Raw genomic sequence first — 19,237 nt, 5'->3', positions numbered from 1 at the left:
TTCTTTGATGAACACCCAGCAGTGGTTAATGCGGAAGGCTACCACAGTCCAAATCCTCCATGGGCCCCTGTCTTCATGGCTAGCTCTCCTATTCTGCGCTTTAGCCTGGAGGTCTTTCTCTTTTGCAGCTCTGCGCTGGAGATCCCGCTCTCTGTCCTCCTGCTCCTGATTGCGTGCCTGCTCCTGGCAATACTCCCTCTGGCTGACGATTTCTAGGTGTTCTCCCTCAGCCTGGTTCTCCCCGGGGAACCCAATCAGGTCGTGCCGGAGTGCCTCCACCGGAAGGTCACCCATTCCCCGTACGTATCCTGGGCTCCCCTCGTCGGCTGCAGCGGGGTTTCGGTGGTATGTACTATCTCCCAGGGCCGCTCCCACTCGATCAGTCTGCACACCCGGCCAGGTAGTAGGGGTGGTGGAGCGTCTACGGGCCCTATCAGGGTGTCATCAGCTTCCGGGGCAGGGTCAGTTTTCTCCCCTTCTGCCGCGTTGTCTCCGGTGCCGGATTCCTCTGCTGCAGGCTAAGGTCCTGTAGGCTGGCTGTGCTGCTGCTCCCAGATGCTTGCGGCTGCGCGGAACTAGGACTGCCAAAGCTGGCAGCACAGCTCCTCCGCTTCCGCATGGAGAACCTCTGGGTTAATTGGTGACAGCCTGCCCCCTTCTTCCTCCCATTGGCTGGGACAGCTGCGGGCTTTTTCCCCGTCCCCCGGGTGACCTCCACTCGCCATCTTGCCAACCAGGTTCTCGTTGGCGTCTTCCTGCTCTTTCTGTTCCACCTCCCTCTTTGGGCGGGTTCTTCTCCTCTTCCTCCTGCCATCCCAGACTAGGAGGCGGACCTCTTTCGTTGATGGTCAAATTTCTCGTACATAATAGTATCTGTGAGGGGTGGCCATTATTTCCGCGCCATTTTTACAAGCTCTGCCTGCGATAACACGCCCGACTCCTCCTGCACGCCACATGTTGTTGTTATGGCGGCAGTTTTGGCGGTATTTCACTATACAGTCTCTCAGTAAAGCACAGTTCAGGCACAGTCTCTTAGGCGCACATGATCCTATTCTCAGGGTCGGTCCATCCTGTTCATGACGCCAAAGTTGAGTCGCCCACCAGGGCCGTGGGGTACTCGGTACAGGGTCGAATCTTAAAGTGGATGTCACGTGGCTGCGACCCGGTCCGTGGCCCTGGGCGCCCAATAAAAGGGGAAAGGTCTTTTAAGGGAAATTGTGGATAAAGTCTATTGTTCGTGACACCACCTGTGGTGTTCGGTGAGTAGGGACCGACGCTGCTTAAAGGGGTCCTCTGGGGCGATGGTATGCAGCAAGATGGTAATGCTTCCCACAGGTGAAGCAGGGTCCCCAGGGCTTCCCAGGTGTAGGGCAACGATGCTGTGGTGGATGGTATGGCGAATAACGAGGACACAGGTTTGCAGTCTTTACCTGATTTACTGTAGCTTCAGGCAACTGCAGTCCAGGGCACCAGATCACAGGACAGACAGGGTCCTGCCAGCCTGGAAGCGAATCCAGAGTTCCCTTCACTAGGTGGAGATCAAAGCCTTCCTCCAAGTGTGGTGGTGATGTGGTCCCTCACTGCTTAAGGCTTCACATAAGGTCCTCACAGTTCCTCTCTGTCCCCCATGAAGATTAGGACACAACCTGTATGACAGGTGAACTGGGCCTTTTTACAGGGTCTCTTGGATGACCCGGGCCCTATAATTATCAATGTGTCTCCTGGGTCTAAATGCGGACAGGTGATGTACAATCCAGCTGTCCTGCCGGTTTCTGCTATGCCACTATAGAGTTCAGCACGGCCACGGTTTTCTGGCTACAAGAATCTGCACTAGCCAGGGAGGTAGCCTCTTCTCAGCTCTGCTCCACTGGTGTTTCTCTCCTGTGCTTTCTCCCTCCTGCTCTCGTTCCACAAGCTGTTCTTTCCTTCTCAGTTTCCTCTGTCCTCCAGGAGCTGCAGACCCCCATGTCTGCTCAGCTACTCTCCTATTGTACCAGCTCCGCCTTGGCTGACATTCCATGACAAGCTCCCTTCTGGCAATCTCTCTCTCCAGGGGCTGTAGTACCTCAGACTACAGGGCCCCTTCAGACTTTCTGGCACTCACTGCCGTCTGCCCTCTCCTCTGTCTCTCTGATAGGAACTGACTGGAACTGACTACTTTCCCTCCAACCAGAATGTAGTTATAGGGGAGTTCACCCTAAACCAGGTTCAGAGCTCTCCCTTCTGGCCTGGAGTGTGAATGTGTTGTATGTGAGATTTACATGGTGAAAGATATCCTTCATCGCTTCCAAGGGTGACATCCCTGTCCCCAAGCGGAAAGCAATTCCACTGTGACGACCAGGAACCTGGGGTGCCACAGATATGTAGGAGATGCAGAAGATGTAGGAAATGTTGTAGATGTAGGCTATGTAAGAGATGAAATAGATGTTGGAAATGCAGGAGATGTATGAGATGCAGGAGATGTAGTAGATGTAGAAAATGTTGTATATTGGAGATGCCGGACATAGAGGAGATATAGTAGATGGAGGAGATGTATGAGATGCAGGAGATGTTGGAGATGCAGTCGATGTAGGAAATGTTGGAGATGTAGGCTGTGTAATAGATGAAATAGATGTTGGAAATGCAGGAGATGTATGAGATGTTGGAGATGCAGGAGATAGAGGAGATGCAGGAGATGTAGAAAATGTTGTAAATGGAGATGTAATAGATGTAGGAGGTGTTGGAGATGCTGGACATAGAGGAGATATCGTAGATGGAGATGTAGGAAATGTTGGAGATGCAGTCGATGTATGAGGTGTTGGAGATGCCGGAGATATAGTAGATAGAGATGTATGAGATGGAGGAAATGTAGGAGATGCAGGAGATGTTGGAGATGCAGGAGATGTAGAAAATGTTGTATATGGAGGAGATGTAATAGATGTAGGAGGTGTTGGAGATGCCGGACATAGAGGAGATATAGTAGATGGAGATGTATGAGGTGCAGGAAATGTTGGAGATGCAGTCGATGTATGAGGTGTTGGAGATGCCGGAGATATAGTAGATGGAGATATATGAGATGGAGGAAATGTAGGAGATGCACTCCTTTGCCTAGGGGTTGCTGAAAACATTAAAAAAAAGTTGTCCATTACTAGGACAACGCCATCTGATACCTCATGTTCGGCCCCGATAAAATAATAAAGCCTATACTCACCTCCCGTACCGGTGCTGTGCCTGCTGTGTCGCCACTTGTTCTCCCCGGTGGCTCTCGTGCGGTTGTTGTGACACGAGCGCTCAATCGGAGCTGGGGTCACTGTCCCCGCCTTTATGTGAATCAAATATGAAGAGGAAGTCCGGGCTGCCGCCGATCTCTGACTTCCTCTTCATGTTCAATTCGTTTGAAGGCGGGGCCAGTTATGCCAACGCTGATTGGTTGTCACATGTCAGTACAACCGCATGAGCTCAAGGACCGAGAGTGCTGACAATGCTGGAACGGCGCCGGCACGGGAGGGGAGTGTAGGCTTCTTAATTTTATCGGGGGCCAAATATTTAGATCAGGAAGGAGCTGTCCTAGTAGCGGACAACCCCTTTAATAAAAAATAAATAATTAAACCCGTGCATTTCATTTTGCATTAAAAATAATTGATTACATAATCAATGTGAATAGAATGTGAGATCCTCACTGTGATACTTATGGACGTTGCATTCACATTTGTATCTTTTGTTATCCTACAGCAATGAAAGCTATCTCTACCATAGAGATGTATGGGGTAAATGTGTGAGACCCCCAAATGTGGTGGAGTTCAACATAATCCTGTTCTCCATCTTGATGGCCGCCAGCTCCTTTGAGGTCATCCTGTGCGCCATTCAGTTTTTCAATGGTTTGTTTGGAGTCATCTGCGGCACTTGTAATAAGGACGACAATGAGTATAGGGACATGAAGAAGGAACCTAGACACAGCGAGAAGGACGCCGACTCTATTCCTGAGAAGAAAGAAATCAAATGTGAGTGGGCACAGATACTCTCAATATTGTTAATATACTGTCAAATATTGTATTTGTAGTTCTATTAATTGTGAGACAATGCAGTTTCCTTACTGGCCACTAGATGTCAGTACAACAGCAAAACCAGGAGCGTCACAATTTACAGCTGCTGTAAAGGCCGTTTATTATTTTGTTTTCGTCATAAAAAAAATAACAAACGGAGGGTTAAGTGCATTTAAGGGAGCGGTGCACAGCCACATTGCCAAGGCCTGCAATAGGATTGACTCAAAAAGGAAATCTCATCTAAGACATATTTAGAGTGGAAATAAAAAGTCTACACACCTCTTTTAAAATGCTAGGTTCCTGTCATGAAACAAAAAAAATTTAAACTTTTTCTTCCTTTATTGTCGCCAATAATCTGCACAATTTAATTGAATTTAATTGGAAAAAGAAAAACAAAGAACTGAAATAATGTGGTTGCATAAATGTGCACAGCCTTACACTAATACTAATTCTCCCCTGGGAGTTTCTGACAGAATTCAGTCTATTTGGGTCCAACTCTATCATCATGGCACATCCATAATTGACGATCTTTGTCCACTCTTCCTTGCATTAACTCCACATCTGTGAGACTACAGGGCATCTCCTGGGTACAGCGCCCTCTGCAGATCACCCACAGATTTTCCATTAGATTCAGGTATGGGTTGTGGCTGGGCCTTTCCAAATCTCTGATCTTCTTCAGGTGAAACCATTCTCGTTGATTAGGGTCCTTGTCATGCTGAAAGCAAAATTCATCTTCAGTTTTTAATTGCTACAGTTTTTGTTGGAAAACAATTGACTGATATTTGGAATTATTCATAATTCCCTGCACCTCGACTACAATTCTAGTTACATCTGCAAAAAAAAACCTCAAAACATAATGCTGCCTTTACCATGCCTGACTGTGTGTATGGTGTTTTTTGGTGATGTGCAGTGTTTGCTTTGCACCTTTTGAAATTATGATTAAAAGTTCCTCCTTGTTCTCAACATACCATAACACATTTACTTACATGCTTTTGGCAGATTTGATGTAGGTTTTGGCAAAACATACCAGGTCTTGGGTTCAGGTCTGGGATTGATTTGGGCTATTCCAGAACATTGATCTTGTGGCAAATCCATTTTGGTTATGTTGATTTGAAGGTCACTTAGGGTCGTTATTGTGCTACAAGGTGAAATTCATCTTCAGCTTTTTAGCAGAGACTTGAAGGTTTTGATGTAATATTGACCAACATTTGGAACTGTTAATAATTCCCTCCACCTCAAATAAAGCCCCAGATCCAGCTGCAAAAAAACAGCCCTAAAGTACAATGCTGCCTCCACCATGCTTCACTGTGAGTATGATGTTCTTTTGGTAATGCACAGTGTTGGCTTTGGAATTATGGGCAAAAAGTTCCCTTTTGGTCTCATCAGTCATAACATGTTTGCCCACATGCTATAGGCAGACATGATAAATGTTTTGACAAAACATAGCCAGGCTTGGATGTTTTTTAATTGTAAATAAAGGCTTCCATCTTGCCACCCTAACCCACAGGCCAGATATAGGAAGAATACAACAGATTTCTATTCACATACAGTGCACAACCACTACTAGCCAAAAAATCCTGCAGCTCCTTTAATGTTGCTGTCGACTTCTTGAAAGCCTCCTAGACCAATTATCTTTCTGTCTTCTCATACATTTTTGAGGGCATCCAGTTCTAGGTAATGTAACGGTTATACGAAGTTTCGGCCACTTCTTGATGACATCTTTGCAGTGCTCTGTGGTAGATCTATGTTATGATCTGGTGGTTTAGGAGCAACATGGGACGAGCTCTGAAGGAAGTGGTACCTGTACTGACCGCAGTCCCTAAGCTCAACACAACACTAGAAGTAGCCGTGGGATGCTCCTGACACTCCCTAGGCACCTCGTCACAGCCTGAGAACTAACTACCCCTAAAGATAGAAACAGGAAAACTATCTTGCCTCAGAGAAAATCCCCAAAGGATAGATAGCCCCCCACAAGTAATGACTGTGAGTGGAGAGGGAAAAGACATACACAGAATGAAACCAGGATGAGCACAGGAGGCCAGTCTAGCTAGATAGATAGGACAGGATGGAATACTGTGCGGTCAGTATAAAACACTACAAAAATCCACACAGAGTTTAAAAAAATCTCCACACCTGACTAAAGGTGTGGAGGGTAAATCTGCTTCCCAGAGCTTCCAGCTACACAGAATTAATTCATACTGACAAGCTGGACAAACATAGAATGCACAGAACGGATTAGTCCACAACCTGTGGACAGAAAAGAGCAAGCAAGGACTTAGCTTTGCTGAACTGGTCAGGATAACAGGGAAATCCAAAGAGATGTGAATCCAACCAGGAACCATTGACAAGTGGCACAAGCTGAAGGAAAGAGCCAGGCTAAATAGCCGAGCAGAATAGACAATCAGTGGAAGCAGCTGCTGACTGCTAAATCCAAGGAGCAGCCATTCCACTTAAAACCACCGGAGGGAGCCCAAGAGCGGAATTCACAACAGATCTAATTCCATGTAAATTTTTCTTGTACCCTTCTCCTGACTAATAACTTTCCACAGTGAGATCCCTTTGGTGTGTTGCCAGCTGTTTAAGACTTTTACTGTAAAATGCAACCAAGAAATGTCAGGAAAATCTTATAACAGCGAGACTTTCTATGGGGTTAATGAGAATCACTGTAATTAATGGCAGCTCTGCACTGACTATGTAACATGAGGGTAAATGTGATTGGCTAATTCTGAAAGCAACCACTTCCACAATAATAAGAGGGTGTTCACACTTATGCAACCACATTATTTTAGTTTTGTTATTTTTATTTGCACATCGAAATGACTTCAGTTTGCTTCTCAAAGGATTTATACAAATTATGGGCAATATTAACCCCTTCACAACCTTGGAATTTTCCATTTTTGTTTTTCGCTCCAATTCTTCCCAGTGCCATAACTTTTTCATCTTTCCATCAGTATGGGCATGTGAGAGCTTGTTTTTTTGAGGGACAAGTTGTACTTTTGAACGACACCATTGATTTTACCACGTAGTGTACTGGAAAACAGGGTGAAAATTCAAGTGCGGTGAAATTGCAAAAAAAAGTACAATTCCACAATTGCTTTTTGTTTTTGTTTTTTACCATGTTCACTAAATGCTAAAACTGACCTGCCATGAGGATTGTCCAGGTCATTACGAGTTTGCAGATACCAAACATGTATATAGTACATGTGATCACATGATTGACTGAAAAATGGAAAGTAAAAAAAAAAAGTTTTCAAAAATATAAAAAAAAATGTACAAGAATCAAAAAAGTTTTAAATCATCCCTTGCATATATTCCAAATGAAAAAATAAAAAATAAATAAAAGATAATTAAAATTGCCGCATCCATAGAAGTCCAAGCTATCAAAGTATAACGTTATTTAACATAGGTAATAAAAAAAATCTAAACTTCCGAATTGCTGTTTTTTGGTCAACAAACCTTAATAAAAATGCAATAAAAAATAGTCAAAATGTGCGTAAAAATGTCATTAGTAAAAATTAGTTTGGCATTCAAAAAACAAGCCCTGACACAGCTCCGATGAAGGAAAAATAAACGATATCGGGATCTCAGGAAATGGTTAGGAAAAGAAAGCAAAAAAAAATGTTTTCGACAAGGTTCAGAAATTTTTCTTAAGCTGCTAAAATAAAAAAAATTGCCATAATTGTACCGAACTATAGAATTGTATCACCGGGTCATTTTTACCGCACAATGAGAGTCAAAAGAATGAAACCCAAGAACCATTTGTGGAGTTCTCACCATTTTTCCCATTTTCAGCGCATCATATGGTAAAATAAATGGTGTCAATCAAAACTATAGCAAAACAAAACAAGCCTTCTTTCCCAATACATACTGATAAAGTAAAAAGTTCTGGCTCTTGGAAGAAGGGAGGAAAAATTAAGGCACAAAAGTGACAATTGGCTGCGTCTTTAGGGGGTTGAAGAAGCCCTCCGAGTAACCCTTCCCTGCCTAACGCTACTAAGTCTGATGGGGCTGTGTATGGCACTGGGTTTCATAGGCACAGAAGAGAGAAAATCAGCCATGCACTCACACTATGCACTCCCACAACAGAACTGATAAAGCCCCCATAGCCCTCCCATAATAGTGCCAGTACCAGCAAAGTGGGGCCTTAGGCAAAAGTTTAAAATGGGGCCCCAAATGCTAACATATTGCACATCACACAAATGCATTTCTGTTGTGTTTACATGCGCTGAGTTCAGGCCGCTAAACGAGTGTGATCGACAATACTGAAGTTGTTCGACGCTTGTTTCCCGGCTTCTTTACACCAACTGAGGAAGAATGATGGGGACCGAACAATCACTATTAGATCAATCTGGCCCCATACAGCAGGGGTGGGGAACGTCAGGCCCCAGGGCCATTTACGGCCCTCGATGACCTTTTATCAGAACCCCGAGCAGATTCTCAGGGACCGCATTCTTGGGCAGGGAGCTGTATTTTGATTGCCGCAAGATCATTAATTTCTTCTTGCTCGGTTACCACACACATGCAGTGCTCACGACTGAACACTGAAGGGCATGCAATGAAAGATCCGTGCCAGAGTCAGGATGCACTTTGTGGGCAGAGTTTGTACGGCCCCCGAAGGATGGTATAAATATCCAATTGGCCCTTGGCAGAAAAAAAGATCCCCCACCCCTGCCATACAGTATCATGCTAACAGCAGCACATCTACAGTTTACACCGGCGATGTGCTGCTGAGAACAAGGATTTCTGTTCCGGCATAAACAATCCAATCACTCGATGAATATGAGGCATTTAGCTTGTTTACTATAATACACCCCATAGTCCTCCATATAGTATAATGTGCACCATAATCCTCCATATAGTATAATACACTCGTCTTAGTCCTCAATATAGTATTATACACTCCCCATAGTCCTCCACATAGTATAATACACTCCCCATAGTCCTCCACATAGTATAATACACTCCCCATAGTCATCCACACAGTATAATACACTCCCTAAAGTCCTCCACATAGTATAATACACTCCTCAGTCCTCCATATAGTATAATACACTCCTCAGTCCTCCATATAGTATAATACACTCCTCAGTCCTCCATATAGTATAATACACTACCTATAGTCCTCCTTATAGTAATAATGTACCCCATATTTCTTCATATAGTACACTGTGTGCAGAATTATTAGGCAAGTTGTATTTCAGAGGATTATTTTTATTATTGATCAACAACTATGTTCTCCATCAACCCAAAAGACTCAAATATCAAAGCTTAATATTTTTGGAAGTTGGAGTGGGATATTTTTAGATTTGGCTTTCTTAGGAGGATCTCTGTTTGTGCAGGTAACTATTACTGTGCAGAATTATTAGGCAACTTAATAAAAACCAAATATATTCCCATCTAATTTTCACCAGTTAAATCAATATAACTGCACAAAATTTAGAAATAAACATTTCTGACATGCAAAAACAAAACCCCAAAACAATTAGTGACCAATATAGCCCCCTTTCTTTATGATGACACTCAGCAGCCTCCATCCATAGATTCTGTCAGTTGCTTGATCTGTTTACAACCAACATTGCATCCAGCCACCACAGCCTCCAGACACTGTTCCGAGAGGTGGACTATTTTCCCTCCCTGTAGATCTCACATTTTATGAGGGACCACAGGTTCTCTATGGGGTTCAGATCAGGTGAACAAGGGGGCCATGTCATTATTTTTTCTTCTTTGAGACCTTTACTGGCCAGCCACACTGTGGAGTAGTTGGAGGCATGTGATGGATCATTGTCCTGCATGAAAATCATGTTTTTCTTGAACGATACCGACTTCTTCCTGTACCACTGCTTGAAGAAGTTGTCTTCCAGAACCAGGCAGTAGGTCTGGGAGTTGAGCTTCACTCCATCCTCAACCCAAAAAGGTCCCACAAGTTCATCTTTGATGATACCAGCCCATACCAGTACCCCACCTCCACCTTGCTGGGGTCTGAGTCGGAGTGGAGCTCTCTGCCCTTTACTGATCCAGCCTCTGGCCCATCCATCTGGTCCATCAAGAGTCACCCTCATTTCATCAGTCCATAAAACCTTTGAAAAGTCAGTCTTAAAATGTCAAGACTGATCCAAGAAATATCTTATCTTATGTTTCTTATTCAAAGGTGGTCGTTTTTCAGCCTTCCTTACCTTGGCCATGTCCATGAGTATCGCACACCTTGTGCTTTTTGTTACTCCAGTAACGTTGCAGCTTCATATGGCAAAACTGGTGGCAAATGGCATCTTGGCAGCTTCACGCTTGATATTCCTCAATTCATGGGCAGTTATTTTGCGCCTTTTTTGACCAACACGCTTCTTGCGACCCTGTTGGCTATTTGCCATGAAAAGCTTGATTGTTCGGTGATCACACTTCAAAAGTTCGGCAATTTCAAGACTGCGGCATCCCTCTGCAAGACATCTCACAATTGTGGACTTTTCAGAGCCCGTTAAATCTCTCTTCTGACCCATTTTGCCAAAGGAAAGGAAGTTGCCTAATAATTAAGCACGCCTTATATAGGGTTTTGATGTCATTAGACAACACCCCTCCTCATTACAGAGATGCACATCACCTGATTTACTTAATTGGTAGTTGGCTCTCAAGCCTGAACAGCTTGGAGTAGGACAACATGTATAAAAAGTATCATGTGATCCAAAAAACTTGTCTAATAATTCTGCACACAGTGTATAATGTATTCCCCATAGTCCTCGATACAATATAATGAGGTCCCCATGTAGTATAATGCAGCCACCCCACAGAGAATAATGCAGACACCCCAGAGTATAATGCAGCCGCGCCATACAATATAATGTAGTCCCCCCATATAACATGATGCAGACCCAATCATATAGTATACTGCCGCCCCTCCATAGGATATAATGTAGCCCCCTCATAGAGTATAATGAGGCCGCCTCTTAAATTATAATGCAGTTCCCCCATAGAAAATAATGCAGCCCCCTTATATAGTATAATGCAGCCCCCTCATATAGTATAATGCAGCCCCTCATAGAATATAATGTAGCCCCCCTCATATAGTATAATGCAGCCCCCCATAGAATACAATGTAGCCCCCTCATAGAGTGTAATGAAGCCACCTCTTAAATTATAATGTAGCCCCCCCACTAGAATATAATGCAGCCCTCTATAGAAGACAATGTAGCCCCCTCATAGAGTATCATGCAACCCCCCTCATAGAATATAATACAGCTCCACCATAGAATATAATGTAACTATGCCTAACTCCCCATAAAATATAATGTAGCCCTCTCATAGAGTATGATGCAACCCCCCTCAGAATAAAGCCCCCCCCATAGAATATAATGTAGATTTACCCCCTAGAGAATATGGTTCAGCCCCACAGTCCAGTACTCACTCACTGATATATTAATATAAAAAAAAAAAAAAACACAATCCTCACCTCTCCTCCACATTCCCCGAGCTACTCCTGGCTTGGCTCTGGTCTCAGTAGCTGCACGGCACACAGTGGGTGCGCGATGAAGTTACGTCATCGCGCACCCACAGTGTCAGAGGCAGAGGGGAATGATGGGAGAGGGAGAATCATCTGACGCTCTCTCCTCCATCATTGTATGCGGCGCACGGGGGGAATCATCGCTGCGCCGGGCGGGCTCCCCTGACTCTCCTGACTCACGGGCCCCATAGCGGCTGTGTGGTGTGTCGCTATTAGCGAAATGCCACTGGCTGGGGGAGCAGGGGCCCTAGGCAGCTGCCTAGTATGCCTGCAACTAACGCCGCCCTGCCAGTCACACAGTGCCACCAATAGAAAAGCAGGCCACTCAATGCTCCCGTAGTGTCAGCCACTATATGTCCCCAATTAGTGCTAGACAGACGCCATAACAGTGCCAGCCTCGGTTTCCTTCCTTCCCAGTGATGCCAGTGACCCATGGCGGCTCGCTGCTCTTCTGCCGGGCAGGTGTCTAGGAAAAACTGAACTAAAATCTATGATCAGTACAAGAAAGACATGGTGGCAAGGACCGAAGCGTCGTGTGACTTTCACGTGTTTATGAATGAGCATGTCTGTGTCACAACACAATAGAAGAGTTCACTTTCTGACATATGATTCATGTGAGCACAAACGTTCCCCAAAATAGGAGTCAATCACATCAAAAATAAAAAAAACTCAAAAAAAAATCGAATATCACAAAACACCTCACTGAATGTAAAAATACAGAAGAGGTCAAAGAGTATATTTAATAACTTTATTAGTACAGTCATGGACAAAAATTTTGAGAATGAGACAAATATTAATTTTTCCAAAGTCTACTGCTTCATTTTTTCTAATGGCAATTTGCATATACTCCTGAATGTCAGAGTGATCAGCTTAACAGCAATTACTGTACTTGCAAAGTCAATATTTGCCCAGAAAATGAACTTTAACCCCCAAAACACATTTCAACATCATTGCAGTCCTGCCTTAAAAGGAGCAGCTAACATCGTTTTAGTGATTGATCCATTAACACAGGTGTGGGTGTTGATGAGGACAGGGCTGGCGATCAATCAGTCATGATTAAGTAAGAATGACATCACTGGACATTTTAAAAGGAGGCATCATTGTTTCTCTTCAGTTAACCATGGTTATCTCTAAAGAAACACGTGCAGCCATCATTGCACTGCACAAAAATGGCCTAACAGGGAAGAGTATCGCAGCTACAAAGATTGCACCTCAGTCAACAATCTATCGCATCATCAAGAACTTCAAGGAGAGAGCTTCCATTGTTGTCAAAAAGGCTCCAGGGCGCCCAACAAAGACCAGCAAGCGCCAGGACCGTATCTTAAAACTGTTTCAGCTGCGGGATCGGACTACCAGCAGTGCCGAGCTTGCTCAGGAATGGCAGCAGGCTGGTGTGAGTGCTTCTGCACGCACTGTCAGGTGGAGACTCTTGGAGCAAGGCCTGGTTTCAAGGAGGGCAGCAAAGAAGCCACTTCTCTCCAGAAAAAACATCAGGGACCGACTGATATTCTGCAGAAGGTACAGGGAGTGGACTGCTGAGGACTGGGGCAAAGTCATTTTCTCTGATGAATCCCCTTTTCGATTGTTTGGGACATCTGGAAAACAGCTTATTCGGAGAAGAAGAGGTGAGCGCTACCACCAGTCTTGTCTCATGCCAACTGTAAAGCATCCTGAAACCATTCATGTGTGGGGTTGCTTCTCAGCCAAGGGAATCGGCTCACTCACAGTCTTGCCTAAAAACACAGCCATGAATAAAGAATGGTACCAGAATGTCCTCCAAGAGCAACTTCTCCCAACCGTCTAAGAGCAGTTTGGTGCCCAACAATGCCTTTTCCAGCATGATGGAGCACCTTGCCATAAAGCAAAGGTGATACCTAAATGGCTCATGGAAGCTGGGCAGCACGGTGGCGCAGTGGTTAGCACAGCAGCCTTGCAGCGCTGGAGTCCTGGGTTCTAATCCCACCTTGGACAACATCTGCAAAGAGTTTGTATGTTCTCTCCGTGTTTGCGTGGGTTTCCTCCGGGCACTCCGGTTTCCTCCCACATTCCAAAGACATACTGATAGGGAATTTAGATTGTGAGCCCCATCTGGGACAGCGATGATAATGTGTGCAAACTGTAAAGCGCTGCGGAATATGTTAGCGCTATATAAAAATAAAGATTATTATTATTATTATTATTATGGAACAAAACATAGAGATTTTGGGTCCATGGCCTGGAAACTCCCCAGATCTTAATCCCATTGAGAACTTGTGGTCAATCATCAAGAGACGGGTGGACAAACAAAAACCAACAAATTCTGGCAAAATGCAAGCATTGATTATGCAAGAATGGACTGCTATCAGTCAGGATTTGGTCCAGAAATTGATTGAGAGCATGCCAGGGAGAATTGCAGAGGTCCTGAAGAAGAAGGGTCAACACTGCAAATATTGACTTGCTGCATTAACTCATTCTAACTGTCAATATAACCTATTGGTACTCATAATATGATTGCAATTTTATTTCTGTATGTGATATAAACATCAGACAAACACTAATAAAAACCAGAGGGCAGCAGATCATGTGAAAATATAATTTTGGTGTCATTCTCAAAAATTTTGGCCATGACTGTATAATCACATATAAAAAAGTATCTCCAAAAGTATAACGGTGTGATTTGTGCAAATATGCAATCAGCAGTAAAAGAGTAATAAAGTGCCTGTGCCTGGCATTAACTCACATGGTAATGGAGGAGTAGATCGCAGCCTGACGCCCCTACGCGAGTTTCGCCGTGTCTTCGTTATACTTTTTGGTGAGTTAGTTCATTGCAGTTAAATTCCATCTCATTTGAGTATGATACTAAACATATGACAATTGGAATGTGTATGCAAATGGGATCTTCTTATGGATTATATATATAATTCCCTATGGTGCCACATGTATCATTGTTTATACTATGATTACTTTTCATCACTAGTTTTCTCTCTGCTCATTTGCCATTAGATTGCATTGTGATACGCTGGCTATACTCAGGTTTATTATTCCCTACTCTCCCTGCTTTGGTAGTGCCACTCTGAATTGATAGGTTTTTTTTTATATGTGATTATAGTGATAAACTTTATATGTTTGACTAAATATACTCTTTCACCTCTACTGTATTTTTACATTCAGTGGGGTGTTTTGTGATACATGATTCATGTGGTAAAAACGGACAACACAACAGAAGATGATATATACTGACATATGATTCATGTGGTAAGGACAGTTGTACTGTACTATGCTGCAGACTAGATAAGCAGGCACACACAACACAACAGAAGATTTAAATATACTGACATGGTTCATGTGGTAAGGACAGTTGTACTGTATTATGCTGCAGACTAGATAAGCAAGCAAACACAGAACATAGAAGAGGGCATATACTGACATATGATTCATGTGGTAAGGACAGTTGTACTGTATTATGCTGCAGACTAGATAAGCAAGCAAACACAGAACATAGAAGATGACATATACTGACATATGATTCATGTGGTAAGGATAGTTGTACTGTATTATGCTGCAGACTTGATAAGCAAGCAAACACAGAACATAGAAGAGGGCATATACTGACATATGATTCATGTGGTAAGGATAGTTGTACTGTATTATGCTGCAGACTAGATAAGCAAGCAAACACAGAACATAGAAGAGGGCATATACTGACATATGATTCATGTGGTAAGGATAGTTGTACTGTATTATGCTGCAGACTAGATAAGCAAGCAAACACAGAACATAGAAGAGGGCATATACTGACATATGATTCATGTGGTAAGGATAGTTGTACTGTATTATGCTGCAGACTAGATAAGGCCTCTTTCACACTTCCGTCATTTGGCATCCGTCGCAATCTGTCATTTTGGGCAAAAAACAGATCCTGCAAATGTGCTCGCAGGATGCGTTTTTTGCCCATAAACTTGTATTAGCGACGGATCGCGACGGATTGCCACACGTTGCGTCCGTCATGCGACGGATCCGTCGTGTTTTGGTGGACCGTTGTCACAAAAAAAGTTCAATGTAACGTTTTTTTGTCCGTCGTGTCCACCATTTTCGCCTGCGCATGCGCGGCCGAAACTCCGTTCCCTCCTCCCCGGACTGCAAAATGGGCAGCAGATGCGTCAAAAAACTGCATCCGCTGCTCACATCGTGCAAAAATTTCACGTGTGTAGGTACGTCGGCCCGACGCATTGCGACGGACCCGTACCAACGCAAGTGTGAAAGTAGCCTTAGCAGGCATATACAATAGAGGAGGGTATTTACTGACATATGGTTCATGTGGTAAGGACAGTTGTACTGTATTATGTTGCAGACTAGATAAGCAGGCACATACAATACAATAGAAGACGACATTACTGACATATGGTTCATGTGGTAAGGACAGTTGTACTGTATTATGTTGCAGACTAGATAAGCAGGCACATACAATACAATAGAAGACGACATATACTGACATATGATTAATGTGGTAAGGACAGTTGTATTGTATTATGCTGCAGACTAGATAAGCAGGTATACACAGAACATAGAAGAGGGCAGATACTGACATATGGTTCATGTGGTAAGGACAGTTGTACTGTATTATGCTGCAGACTAGATAAGCAGGCACACACAACACAACAGAAGACGACATATACTGACATAGGCTGCCGTCACACTAGCAGTATTTGGTCAGTACTTTACATCAGTATTTGTAAGCCAAAACCAGGAGTGGGTGATAAATGCAGAAGTGGTGCATATGTTTCTATTATGATTTTCCTCTAATTGTTCCACTCCTGGTTTTGGCTTACAAATACTGATGTAAAATACTGACCAAATACAGCTAGTGTGACGGCAGCCATATGGTTCATGTGGTAAGGACAGTTGTACTGTATTATGCTGGAGACTAGATAAGCAGGCACACACAACACAACAGAAGACGACATATACTGACATATGATTAATGTGGTAAGGACAGTTGTACTGTATTATGCTGGAGACTAGATAAGCAGGCATACACAACACAACAGAAGACGACATATACTGACATATGATTAATGTGGTAAGGACAGTTGTACTGTATTATGCTGGAGACTAGATAAGCAGGCATACACAGAACATAGAAGAGGGCATATACTGACATATGATTAATGTGGTAAGGACAGTTGTACTGTATTATGCTGGAGACTAGATAAGCAGGCACACACAACACAACAGAAGACGACATATACTGACATATGATTAATGTGGTAAGGACAGTTGTACTGTATTATGCTGGAGACTAGATAAGCAGGCATACACAGAACATAGAAGAGGGCATATACTGACATATGATTAATGAGGTAAGGACAGTTGGACTGTATTATGCTGGAGACTAGATAAGCAGGCATACACAGAACATAGAAGAGGACACATACTGACATATGGTTCGTGTTAGTGTTTACCCCATTTGATAATACTATAGTTTTGGATTTGGACCTTTTTCACCATAATAATTTGACCTTTTACTGCCCTTTGTTCAGGTTGATGCATCAACATTTTCTGCGGTGAAAAGACAGAGTCTCACATCGATAATTCCCCATGAGAAAGGCAGCTTGTCTCAGCAGCCCACCAGCTATTCTGTGCCATCAGGACGGATAGGTGGGCATGCTACGCGGTAGGACGGTGTTGTCTCTTCCATCCCAGTCCATCCTGACAGACCAATAAATATTTGCTGACTTTAGCAGAATGCATTCTGGGAGTTTTTATTAATGTCTATATTGCATGTATTATGTATATTATTTTTTTGTATTAATTTATAATTAAAAGAAATGTTTTTTTTTCCAACTGTTATATAAATCAGCTGTTTTTAAACTTTTTTTTAAATATTATATTTCTTTACCTTCTGGCTTCTTCATTCTGTGAGTGGTGATTTTTGCAGTATAACTACATATGAGAAAGACAGGTAAAAACCAATATGGTCTGTCTCCATTCATGGTCAGAAGATCAGGACCCTCTTAGAGAAGACTGCTCATTTAGAGCGAGAGCTTCGCAGTCGTCTTTGTCTTTCGCTCAGAATTTCTCTATATGGCAGCACTATGTCGACACTATATGGCAATATTATTTCAAGGCTTTTTTTCATGGTGGGTCTTCAGGAGCACACTGCTCCTCTGTCTCCCAGCTTCTTGATTTCCAGTGGGACAAAAAGAAAAAAAAAAGTTTTAAAATAAAAATGTAAGAAAATATTTAGAAAAGCATGATGTAGGGATATATACCCCATTTCCAGAGATGTGACAATTATTAGATTGTGCTTTTCTGTTTAAATAAAATCAGTGTTTTATCAGCAGGAGATTATCCCCAGGTGTCTGGTGCCTTTTGGTCCAAACACGCCCCCATCACTGATTGGCTGCCTTTTGTCTACTTTGGCAGAAAGTAGCCAATCAGTGGTGTGGGCGGGGTTATACATAGCTCAGCATTCCGAGCTCTGATAGATCTGCAGCAGAGAAAACAGGGATTGTCTCATAACTGCTGCACCCAGTAAACTGAGTGATACATCACTGGAATCAGGGTTTCTGCCCCTACATCAGGCTGCTGTTGGATTACATGGTAAAACATTGGAGGCAAGATGGAGAATCTGTCATCAGATTTTTGCTGTGACAGTTGGGAGAACCTCAGGCTTTACCATTTTTTATTGAGGCCCTTCCTTGTCTGTGACAGCTATTCAGATTCTTACGTAATGATGAAGAAGATTATGGATATGGGTTACTCATTACCTCAAGGAACACCATGAACTTCCTCAATGAGACAACGAGGAAAGAAAACCCCATATTGAGAAGGATTAAGGGAAACGGGATTGCACTGGGAAATAAAGGTGAAGGAGATAAGGAGCGCACTCCCCATAATAAGGAAAAGTAAGCAAATAACAAGACTTTGTACTACAAAACAAACAGAGCAAAAATAAAACAGAATATCTGGCTAAATATAATGAACCAATATGTGCTGGCACAAAAAGTCATAGGTTAGACAAGACCTAGTAGGATCACTTGTGTAGACTCACGTAGGAAGTGTCCACATGGGTCAACGGCGCCATTGCCGAGCTATCGTCTGTAAAGGGCCAACTGGAGGCTAACGCCAAGTCAAGACAACAATAATGGTGTCAAATACATAAAGGGGAAGTGCCCCTAAAAGATGTTCAAGCCCTGATTTCATATCTCCTCATCCCACTCTCTCTCTGTTGGAGGCCCCCAAGGCTCTGTCCTAGGACCCCTACTCTTCTCTATCTATACCCTCTCCCTGGGACACCTCAATAAGTTCTAAGGCTTCCACTATGTTCTGTAAGGTGATGACACTCAGATCTACCTCTCTGGCCCAGTTGAGGCCTGGGACTGAAATGTTAGATAAACCAGACACAAAGACAAAACAAAGATGAAAGAAAACCTCTATCATACAAAAGCACTAGCCAGCAATAGGGACTGGGAGGAATAAACTAAATGGGACCAGGGACCAGGAGATAAACTCACAAGTACTACAGCAAACCACAGAACACTACTACAACAACCCTACTCCAACCACTCAGCTTTAGCTCTCAGGACAGGAAGAGGAATCTCCAGAACCTACAATGAATTCTTATTCAGCATAGCGTCTCCTCTAAGGAGCTAGGAAGTAAAGCTTTCACTGGCAAGGCAGAGAAGGTCTGGCCAGGTTTTATAGGAAGAGGTAATGACCAGATCAGAAGCAGCTGAAATGGAGC

The 19,237-nt window shown here is 43.3% G+C and overlaps 1 protein-coding gene across 2 annotated transcripts in view; it reads left to right on the top strand.

Moving 5' to 3' along the window:
• Positions 1–17,230, top strand: part of LOC138677326 (transmembrane 4 L6 family member 5-like) — a 54,103-nt gene extending 36,873 nt beyond the window's left edge. Inside the window, exons 4-6 of one of the 2 annotated variants that reach the window (XM_069767375.1) lie at positions 3,712–3,980; positions 14,662–14,745; positions 17,031–17,230. In XM_069767375.1, coding sequence (XP_069623476.1) covers positions 3,712–3,980; positions 14,662–14,720 — 328 coding nt within the window. In that variant the 3' untranslated portion in view covers positions 14,721–14,745; positions 17,031–17,230. The remainder of the gene's footprint in view (positions 1–3,711; positions 3,981–14,661; positions 14,746–17,030) is intronic. The other variant, XM_069767377.1, reaches the window with a different exon arrangement.
• The last annotated feature ends 2,007 nt before the right edge of the window (positions 17,231–19,237 follow it).

The sequence above is a fragment of the Ranitomeya imitator genome, chromosome 4, assembly GCF_032444005.1.
Source record: "Ranitomeya imitator isolate aRanImi1 chromosome 4, aRanImi1.pri, whole genome shotgun sequence".
NCBI classification, from domain to species: domain Eukaryota; kingdom Metazoa; phylum Chordata; class Amphibia; order Anura; family Dendrobatidae; genus Ranitomeya; species Ranitomeya imitator.
The sequence above is the reverse complement of the archived record's forward strand: the minus strand, read 5'-3'. Positions and strand labels throughout refer to the sequence as shown.